Source organism: Malania oleifera, chromosome 12 (genome assembly GCF_029873635.1).
Source record: "Malania oleifera isolate guangnan ecotype guangnan chromosome 12, ASM2987363v1, whole genome shotgun sequence".
Taxonomy (NCBI): Eukaryota; Viridiplantae; Streptophyta; class Magnoliopsida; order Santalales; family Ximeniaceae; genus Malania; species Malania oleifera.
The window spans coordinates 56,400,476-56,411,853 of record NC_080428.1 but is presented as its reverse complement, the minus strand read 5'-3'; the positions used below and the strand labels follow the sequence as shown (position 1 = coordinate 56,411,853).

At 36.2% G+C, this 11,378-nt stretch overlaps 1 protein-coding gene across 1 annotated transcript; it reads right to left on the bottom strand.

The window, feature by feature from the left end:
* Window positions 1-954: 954 nt before the first annotated feature.
* Window positions 955-10,327, bottom strand: LOC131143935 (protein SIEVE ELEMENT OCCLUSION B-like). Its single transcript, XM_058092290.1, has 7 exons — window positions 10,118-10,327; window positions 7,691-7,786; window positions 6,884-7,329; window positions 6,682-6,776; window positions 4,733-4,866; window positions 2,630-3,088; window positions 955-1,886 (listed from the first exon to the last, which is right to left on the bottom strand). The coding sequence occupies exons 1-7, from the start codon at window positions 10,325-10,327 to the stop codon at window positions 1,296-1,298; spliced, it is 2,031 nt and encodes a 676-aa protein (XP_057948273.1). The 3' UTR covers window positions 955-1,295.
* Window positions 10,328-11,378: the final 1,051 nt, after the last annotated feature.

The following is an 11,378-nucleotide window of genomic DNA, read 5'->3' as shown; positions in this document are numbered from 1 at the left end:
TAGTTTTAATTTTGATTGATTAATTTGAAATTGATTAGTTAATCAAATTGAATGCAAATCACTTCTCAAGTCCTATAAGTACAAACTTTTGAAATAGTGAGGACATAGAGAAATTTGCATAGTGATAGATTCACATAGAGAATTAGTTTGAAGAGGTCATTCAAGTAGTTTTAGTGAGAAAATCAGAGCAAGTTCTAATTGAAAGCTTGAGGAAATTATTGGATAAATTGAGCTGCTAAATTCATAGATTTTGGAGGTTCTAAGGGTCAGGATTTGAGATTGAGGTTTGCAGATAGAATCAAAAGAAAAACTGACATAAAGCTTGAAGATTGAAGGAGCTGAAAACTAAGGTTAGCTTCTGCTTTTGTGTTTGATTTAAAAGTCATACATTTTTCTGAAGACCCTAAACTTAATTGTTTTTTTCAAATTGTTTTTGAACTTGAAAACCCGGACTTCTTAACTCGAACTCTTCAACCCGAATCCAACCTAGCAACTCGGATCTGATCCATTGTTTGGATCCGATCCACCAAACCTAGCCGACCCAATCCATTTGACTTGTGGACCAAAAGACTTAGACCTAGGTCCAATTTGGACTTGAGTCCATGCATTAACCCAAGAAGTCTTTAGCCGAACATTGGGCCTAAGCCCAAATTTGTTTAAAAAAAAAAAAAAAAAACAAGCCCAAGCATATAGTCTATTGGTTTTTTCAAATAGCATAGATTAGTCTAGCCATAATCATATTATGGTCATAAACTTTTTTTTTTTTTTTTTTAAATTCTTGTCTCTTATATTTTGCCCCTCCAAGCATATAAGCTCATTTTTGCTCCTGCTTCCTTGCTTATATAACATGGTCTTATAATAATGGAAAAGGATTCGCCCCCTAACATGGATGGATTAAGACAATGTGTAGAAGACAACCTTCAAATTACAAATTCATATTATAGAATATGTGACTTTTGAAATATCAATCCAATCATATATTACTATAATATTTATCACTGACAGAAGATTCGATTGATCATTATTTAATGCTTCGGCTATAACAGCATGTCGAAGTCAAAAGAGGCAATATGAGACATTTCCATACAAAGGAAGACTAACCCTTCACACACAACCAAACACACACCTAGTTACTGCATAAAACAGACCCTCTCGCTTTACCCCAACTAAACTTGCTACCACAAAGCATTCCCCCCAAGCACAAAGACATGTTACACATCAACCCAAACCTTCACCACCAGCAGCAGAACCAAAACAGTAAAGGACTAGGTTAGGGGACAACGTATATATATTTCTCAGTGTAGATCATTAATATTGTCACCATTGACATGGCAGCACTTGTAGCTGACGATCATCTCCATTTTTCTTGGGCAATCTGGGCACTGCAACCCCTCCGGCAGCTTCCCCGGCGCCGGACTCACGTCCAAACGGCTGCACCGGTGCATGGTCCGCACCACCTTCTCATGATGCTCCTTGAGCGAAACCTCAATCCCCTTCTCCTTGATGGACACCTTCCAATTCTCAAACTCCTCCAGGGTCTTGAGCACTGTCGTACCGTGGCCGCTGAACACCACCGCGGAACCCTTGATGAACACCGCCCACCCACTCTCGCTCTTGTAGGTCAGCAGCTTCTTCACCTCCCGGGTCACGTCGTCGGGCTTTCCGACCACCTGGGTCAGGAACATGCTCTCTACGCCGCCCCAGAAGCGCTTCAGAATGATGGTGTGGTCTCCCTTTCCACTCTTCCCCACCGGGACGAGCTCGACGGAAATCTTCTGTTCCTTGATGAGGGCGTCGGCAGCGAGGGCATTTGCTTTTGCGGTGAACTGGGTGATCCAGTCGGAGTCAGTGCCGCCGTAGAAGAAGATGAACTTCTCGTCCTTGATCTAAAGAGTAATAATCAAGCAAATTCCCAACCTCAAATTTGTTACTAAACCAAAACAAGCTGTAAAAACAGCACTTCCAAAAGAAAACAACCAGAATCTGCAGGAAAACACGAGATGACAAAAACAAATAGTGTTCTTTGTTGAGAATCATGTTAATTAATGTTTAGTTAATTATTTTATGTTTTAATTTTGAAAATAACAATTAAAAAAATTTATTTCTGATTTTTATGACATTCTGCTTTATTTTTGTTCAATTAAGAGTCAAACATATGCAAAAGGATCTTCCATTCGCACTTAATTCAAACATCTTCCTATCAATATTAGAACTTCAGGCGTCCCATGTTTATAACACTTTTAACATCACAATTAATTAAGTTTATACATGAAATCTTGATATCCTAAGATTCAAATTAAAATATAGAGAAATCAAGTGTAAGTAGAAATTAAGAAATTTCATGCTTCTCTTAGGTAGTACCAAATTCCTATACTATGACTTGAACACGATTATACATATTTTATCATTTTAGACAAAAAATAGCATATGGGTTTAAAATAAAACATGCACCCAATTAAACATTTCAAAAATTAAAGCTCTGTCAGGTACCATGAATTTCAAAACTTTGGCCTCGTATATTTTGTAAAATTTCACACAAATTTAAATCAGACGAAATGCAAAATAAGTTCAGTTAATTTTAAAATACTAAAAACAGAGCGGTGAAAATAAAACCAAGGGAAGAAATTACCAAGGTTGTGATGGAAGGGTAAATGTTGCTGACAATGGAGGCGAGCCAGTCACTTCCGCCGGAAAGGGTGGCTTCCATGGCGGCGGTGAAGGGGAAGGCCTTCATGCCCCAGACTCGAATCATGTGGGTGGCGTCGGAACACTCCACTTTACTTTGGGGGCTGACCACCACGATGATAGGCTTCGTCTTGAAGTGCCACTCCTCCTTGATGTACTTGACGCCGGCGATGGGGGAGAAGTGCTGGACGGCGTACCACGGCATCTTCGCCCGCACAATCTCGAATTTCTTTCGGAGCTCGTCAGTCCACTGGTCGACGATCGGGACCCACACGATCTTGTACTGGTTCTCCTTCTGGAGCTCATAGGAGATCGGCTGGAGCAGCTGAATCTCTTCGTCGGTGATGTCCAGCGTGGAGATGAAGAGCAACACGTTCTTCCTCCTCAGCACGTCGATCTCCACCTGTTTAATTGTGGGAGAAAATCAGAAAAGTGAAGTTTGGGTCAGGAGTTTCGACGATGGTAATTGGTAAAGGACTTACTGAGATCATCCCAATGTCCCTTAATCAAGCATTCAAGCCCAAGACAATTGTTATGGACTTAAAATGTTTGAGCACAAAATTTTTAGATTATAAAAAAATTTTGAAAATTTTGAATTAAGTAAATACTTAATCAACGATTGAAAAATAAAAAAAATACCCAAATTTTGATTTAGTTGGTTGTCTAGACCATAATATAACGTAATTAGAAGACACATAAGCTAATTTAATAATTTCTAATTCTAATAAGTAACTCAAGTAATCTTAAGACTTTTATAAAAAATAAAAAAAAACTTTTTCTTTTAATTTTTAAAATCATTAAAAAAATGTTGCCTTAATTGATATATTTTTTTTAACTCTTGGTAAAAATTGAAATAAAAATTTAAGGACAAAAGATTGACCTCCCTAAAATTTGATAAAATGACAATGATTTTTCTGAGATTTCAAAAATTTTAGGGACTTCTCCTAAAATTTTCGTAATTTCAAAAATCTCTCCAGAGATTTGTCAAAAAGACACAAATCTCCTCTTATATTTTATAAAAAAATAAATAAATTTTTTTATAGTAAGTCTGTATCTTTTTAGTAAATTTATAAGAAATCTGTGACATTTTTAAAATTTTAAGAAAAATTTATGATAATTTTAAAATCTCAAATAGTGTGAGAATCTTTTTTTTTTTTTTCATATTTATGTAAATATAAAAATTTAGAAAAAAAAAACAAATAAATATTTTCATAACAATTCAAAAATGCAAAATGAAACATTTCTTGTCGAGTCTAATTTGTTCAATAGTCAATGAGTGATCCCACCACACAACTATATGCTTTCCTAAATAAAGTTGGCATTGTTTGCCTCTTCTTTTATTTTTCCTTTTTCTTTCTCTTTCTCTTTCTCTTTCTCTTTCTTTTTTGTTCTCCTTTTGCATCCATGTTGCATGGCTTTGTCATAATGATTTGGCTAAATTAATATCCAACCTTTGCTTACGTTTGATGTACAAAAATAAAGGCTAGAAAAAAAATATATATATATATATATAAAATAAATAATTATATTTTATTTTATTTTTATTTTTATTTTCTATCTCCTCCAAAAACTTTAACGGAACAACACATATAAAGAATGTTACTATGTTATATTCAATTTTATTAATTAACTACAGTTATGTTCATTTCAGTTATGCATAGTGTTAACTATATAGTATATAACAGATATCATGGTTATTTGAAACTTTAAATTTTTCTAAAAAAAATATGAAAGAATTTACTTTTTTATATTTAATTATCAAGAATTAAATTTCAAATTAATAAATAAAAACATAATAAAAAATGAGATAAAATATAGTAAAATATAAATTTCTTTCTCATTAATTTTTATTTTCTTTTTAAAATTTAAATTATTGATCGGAAGGGACTTATGTAGCACTAAAAATGCATGAGAGCTAACAAATGAACCTAATAATGTGCTTATATTGAACATTAAAAAAAATTGTCAATACTGAGCGGACACAAGCTAAAATTTCGTGTAAGAAAAAGTGATGGTATGATTTGGAATGGTAGAGAGGAAAGCAAACCGTTGTTCTTGATGAGCCATCAAAGAGGAGGAGGTGGGCATCATCCTTGCCAAATATTAGTGACCGGAAAACCATCATGATTTCCGTGGGGATTTGAAAAAGCTTTCTTAGCCTCCGGTGAGTCTCCGCCTCCTCTGCATTATACATTAGTTTGAAGATAATTTTTTAAGTCATTTGATTAATGTACTTTCCACGTATGCCATAACTATTAACTATGAAACGAAAATATTCTTTTTTTAAAAAAGGTAATGTGTGTTACGACTGGAGGAGCCCATAAGTGAACTTGATACACATGGGTAAACACCAATTTGACCTAAAAGCTCAAGCTAATTGGGTCTTGGGTCCATCCATATATATAAACACCCATTATCCACTTTAATTTTTCAATGTAGGACAAGCTCACAAGTGAAATTCTCAACAATCTCCACCTCACTTGTGAGTTCCTGCTCCCCCTTGAACGGAAACTGTCTCCCTTCTGAGACAATTGTTCAAAAGTTGTTCAAGTGAGCCTTACCACTGGCATTTTATGTGTCTCAGATTGCATTTCACGTGCCTCCAAACTAATCCTACCTACCACGTCTTGACCCTATTCGGATCCATCTGCAACCTAGATGATCCTTATTTGCCTCAGTCACATACTTGGTCCTCCAACTATTAGCACGTCAGGAGAATTAGTTTCCTGTCTCAACTTTTACGATGTCGCCCACCCAGAATTACGAACCGTTGGCTCTGATACCACTTGTTAGGACTAGAGGAGCCCATGGGTGGGCTTGATACACATGGGTGAACACCAATTTGACCCAAAAGCTCAAGCTAATTGGGTCTTGGGTCTATCTATGTGTATAAGCACCCATTATCCACTTTAATTTTCCAATGTGTGACAAACTCACATGTAGAATTCTCAACAATGTGTTTTTCATAGAGTGTGACATCAGTAACTTAAAAGAAAAACAAAATTATAGATAAAAATTTAGGTAAAAAAGACACTAACTTCTAAGATTTGATAAAAAAAAATATAAAGTATCATTCTAAGGTTTTAAAAATCTCAGAAACTTCCTTTAAGGTTTCAAAAATTTCAGGAACCCTCCTTAAGTTTATCAAAAAGATACAAATCTTTGTATATACTTTTCAGGTAAAAAGTCTTATAAAAAAAATTTGTGTCTTTTTAGTTGATTTCAAGAAAGATTTGTAATATTTTTAAAACTTTAGAGTGGAATAATGAATTTTTAAAATCTCAGAAAAGGTCCGTACTATTTTGTCAAATCTCAGGAAAATTTAATATCCTTTATTCTAAAACAATTTATTAACCATGAACTAGATAATAAATTAAGGGTAAAAAGTACATATATAAGTGACCAACTGGAATGACAATGATAAAGTAGTTTCTAGAAAAATTGACACATTTAAAAAGGAAAAAAATATTAAAATATGTCTTGTGTTTCCTTGATTTAATGAGCAAAAGTATAAAACTTATCTTTTTGTTACATATTAACTAAATACATTAAGAAATTATAAGAGATCAAACCCTCACATGACTCTAAACTTGGTTTGCGGCTGGCCGGGTGACAAATCTTATGTCTCCAACTTAAACAAATGGATTTTTGACAAATTAAATTATGTAAAAAAAAAAAAAAGTAACCTATTGAACATTGTTAGATGAAGTAAAAAAAAAAAAATGAAAAGTTTTTTGTGCATGATAAAAGAAAAGTGGAAGGCTGAAACATTCCTTAATCAATAAACAAAACTACACATCTTCCCAGCTTTCTTTTCATACATTCTTTGCAATCTCAAACCTTCCTTTGTGAGCAAATTAATTTAAAAATTTTGCTGTTTTGTTTGACTTCTAATTAAACTCACTAAAAACTTGAAGAAAGAGCGAATCACATATAATTTGTATAATGAAAATTGCAAACTAATTAATTAACCATAGTAAGTTTTAAGCCCCAAACCTAATTGCCTCTTGCAAATCATGAGCTGGGTCTTCAGCTTGGTGAGGACATAGCGTAACCCTTGCGCGTAGGGAGACAGCACCTGCGTCTTGCCACTGAAATAACAAAACATCCCTCAAATTAAAACAATTTGCAAATTAACTCCAGAGCCTTGCATAATTAAGCTTCTTCATCATAAGCACTTATATAACTAAGCACTTACTCGTCGCAAACAAGGCAAGTGACCTGGGTGGCACAAGCGACGACAGTGATGATGGCTCGGTAGGCATGGACGGGGACGTCGTCCATGATGCCGGCCAAGGCTGGTATGTCCCTGGTGTCATAGTTGGTGAGCTTTTCCAACTCAAAGATGCTCTCTATCACCTCAAGCGTGTCTCTGATTAAACTGTCGAGCTCGATAAGCGTCTTCTTTTGCTTTTGCAGGTCGGCGGGCATGGTGATGATGGGCACTCGCCGAAGAATGGCCAGGGACTTGGCGAGCTGGTCGGAGGACTGGGACTGGGCAAGAAACCAGAACTCACCGTAGTCCAGGGCGAAAGCAGCTAAGGTCAGCACCGCTTTCGCCTCCCATGAGTAGTTGGAGAGCTTGTTGAGTATTGCCATGGTTGTCTTGTGGGCAATGTCCTCGCCTGGCGGCTTGCATTGCAGCTGACGATCCAATTTTTTTTTCTTTTTATTAAAACATTATCTTGAGCATGATAAAAATACGGTAATTATGTAAAAAAAAAAAATGGTATTATATGAATATATTAGCATTGGTAATTTTCAAGTTGAATAACTCATAAACAAATTAAAGGGTCTTTTGGGGGAAAAATTCAACTCGATCCGAAATAATTTCCCACGTGCAAGGATTCCACTAGACATTTTAAAATTTTTTTTTAAAAAAACTTTTGTTAGCATACTGTTGGTAAATTAATTACCAAAAAATACGTAGCAAATTTTGGTAAACGTGATCCCTCAGTTGCATGGTTAATTTGCAGGGAGTGGAACCTTTGGAAGTGAATATTACCTCACAGGCGATTTGCTTGAGAGTGCATAAGGGAGGACTGAAACTGGCTTTGGGGGCTCTTTCATCGGTTTGTTGTTCCACGATAGCTTGGCCGCCCTGCAACAAGTCACGAAGAACACCATGTGTCGACGAAAAAGAAAAATATGTAAGAATTATGAAGAAGAAGAAGAAGAAGAAGAAGAAAGTTAACATTCATATGAGAATCACTAGAAACTTAAAATAAAAGAGGGATCCTATGTAGGAAAACTTGAACTCATTAACTCAGTGCAGGGGTGGAATGTTTTTTACTCTCAATTTTCCTCATCCCAGTGCGGTTGTGGCTCATGTGATAAAAATCTCTAGGGCTTTCCTATGGGGAGTTAGGAAATGGCCTGCTTGGAAAGAAGTGTGTTTATCAAAAAAGGAGGGTGCATTGGCGGTCATGGATCTGAAAAATTGGAACAGGGCTCTCCTATAAAAAAAAAAAACCCCTGTGGAATATCCATGTTAAAAAGGATGCCCGGTGGTCTAGATGGGTGAGTCATATGTATTTGAGAGGAGGGAATATCTGGGAGGCTTCAGCAAAGCACGAAGACTCTCCTTTGTTTAAAAAGCTGATAGAGATCAAAGACTTACTGATTTTGCAGTGCAGAGATAGGAGTTTGGCTGAATCTCAGGTAAGTAAGTGGGACGTGGATGGGCAATTTCAGTACTCTGAGGCTTACCATTTCTGGAGAATAAAGGGAAGGAATGTCCCTTGGCAAAAGTTGATCTGGTTGAATGTTAATGTGCCAAAACACTCTTTTGTTCTCTGGTTGGCTGCAAGAGTGAAGCTATTGACTAGGGATAAATTTAGAGTGGAAGGGGTGGATAAAAACAGTGTGCTCTGTAGTAATGAGTTGGAAACACTTGACCATTTGTTTTTCAAGTGCAGAACCTCATCTACTGTATGTGACTTTATTAAGAGATGGTTGGGATTGACTAGGGCCATGACAATGATCAAAGTTAGTCTTAAATGGCTCCACAAAGAAGGAAGAGGCAATGGAGTATAGGCAGTAGCCAAGAGAGCTTGTCTTGCCATCACAGTTTATTATCTATGACACTTTCGCAACAAGAGGAGATTTGAAGGAATTGTCACCCATTCAGATGCTATTGTAAAAGTGATTCAGACTTCCACTTTCGGAATGGTGTATGATAAATTTCCCTTCCTTTGTGCTTGAGTTGTAGTTATGTTGGCCTATGTGCTCCTAGGAATGCCCAGATTTTGGTGTATTGAGTTGTATTGAGTGGTAGTTATATGACCCTCGGGTGTCGCAGTTTGAATTGTATCTGTTGTTCCTTGGTTGTGTGTGAGCTTTAGGTTCCTTTCCTTGGTAGTATTTGTACATATCAATTTTGGTTTATAATTCTAATTTTCTGATAAAAAAAAAAAGAAGAAAAAATAGTAAAACGGGATTTCTCATGATGTTCTGATTAGAAAATGGAGAAAAAGGCTTTTCTCCCCTTCTCTGGTCTTGTTGAGGAAGTCAAATTGTTTTCTCTCCTTCTCTAGACTTGTTGAGGAAGTCAAATTCAGAGAAAGAGATTTAAAAAAAAAACACACACACACCTTCCCTCCTAGAAGAAAATTTAAACAAAGAGAAACTATGGTTAAGCCTGAAATCCTCTAGCCTTATCTTCAAGAGGTTTAAAGTTGAATTTGTATTAAATTGGAATCGAATATAATATAAATTAAAATAAAATTTTTCTACAATTATCTAAATTCATATTCAAAATCAAGATCCTTCCCCAAAGACAGGTTAAATAACTTTAAAAAATAATTCTCTGAAAAAATTTCTGTATTTAAAAATATTGGACTTATTTTCTCTTTAATTTCTTGACTTATTTAAAAAATTCTGTATTTAAACAATAATAACTTTAGTTAATTAAAGTTAAATCTGCTTCTTTCCGATCCCTTTTCTCCACGCCATAGATCGATCACAGTAGGAGAAATATATACACCACTTTGTCCACTGTTCGTCTGCCCTTCCCCTTGCATGCAATATGCAGTGCCTCCAAGATCAGCAGCGCAACCCACTTAACACCACTGTTTGCATCAAAGGAATCAAGCATCTTTCTCCTCATACACAGAAAAGATAATAAAAGCAACGTCGTCTTTAAGCGAGATCAATTTCTAATCAACGCAAAAACGACAAGATTTAGCTTTCGAAGATTTAGCCCTTCCCCTTGCATGCAATATGCAGTGCCTCCAAGATCAGCAGCACAACCCACTTAACACCACTGTTTGCATCAAAAGAAGCAAACACCTTTCTCCTCATACACTGAAAAGATAATAAAAGCAACGTCGTCTTTAAGCGAGATCAATCTCTAATCAACGCAAAAACGACAAGATTTAGCTTTCCAAGTAACCGGTAATATTCTGTTTTAAGTTAATAATTAATTAACCACCTGCACATAGTTGTCGACGATGTGGGTTGCATTCTTGAGGGTGTTCTCGACTACGACGAACAGAGAGTCGACGTCGAAGTTGTCGTCCCCGTGGACATGGGTGGTGTAGATCTGCTCCAGAATCTTCTCGTCTGACGTCAGGAGGCTCACCCGTTCCTCTGTCGCATGCTTGGCCGCCTCAGTCACCTCCCCGCCCAACTTGGCAGCCATGTTTTTGACTCAGAGCAGAAGAAATTAAAATATAGTTTGATCAACAGAACTAAGATGGAGAATGGGCAGAGGAGTGTGGTGTGAGGAGAACTCTGTGGGAGTGTGTATTTATAGCCGGCGTGGGAGGGACTGGAATGGAGGGAGCTCAAATTTCCATGTGCGGCAGCGGGCAGTACGCAGGGCGGTCCACGAGTCTACGTCATTCATTACCAATTTATCATCCCGCGACGCAGAAGCCTAGCGGACGAAAAGCAAATTAGAGTGTTTGACAATAGTGTCCGCTTTTACCTACTTATTTTTACGGGCTTGTCTATAGAAGGTGTCGGATTCAATCATTCTTATAATTTGATATAAGATCGTACTAGGCTCTCCGGTCTTATTCTTGACGTTCGTATCAAAGTGATCTCCCTAATACACACTACGGATCCATTCACATGATAAGAATGCCTTATACTTCAGTGCCAGATCTACTCACATGTTAGTACTTTTAGGATGCTGGGTTCAGCTTTGATAAGATTTTGATTGCTTTGATCTAGCCTCACGATTTGTCTTATAAAATGTGCCTCACTTAATTGAGGTCTAAATTATTCTTATAGGTTCAAGATCTTTCTAATACACATTCGATATAGGACCGTAACACAAAGCATCGTCTCATATCAACTTTCATTTCTTTTGAATTATTATTATTATTATTATAACATTTACTGATGAGAGTGAAGTGCCGGGCTAGATAGCTTAGCTTGTTTTGGTTGTTAATTAAAGGTTATTATTAGTCCCTTGGTTATTGACTTCTATAGGGAGGAATTAAGTGAGGAGCTAGCAAGGGAATCGGAATAAAAAAGCTATGAGAGATGAAGCTAGAGTTGGGCCAATGTGGCATGGAAAAGAAATAAAGGAAAAGAAAAGGGAACTGGGTTTTTGTAAAAAAAAAAAAAAGGGCATTTAAAAATAATTTTGAACTTTTAAGGCACAAGTTACTTCGTTTTTATTTCATGTTTGCCTTTTTTTATTTTATTTTTATTTTTTTTTATGAAGTTCTATAATTTTGATT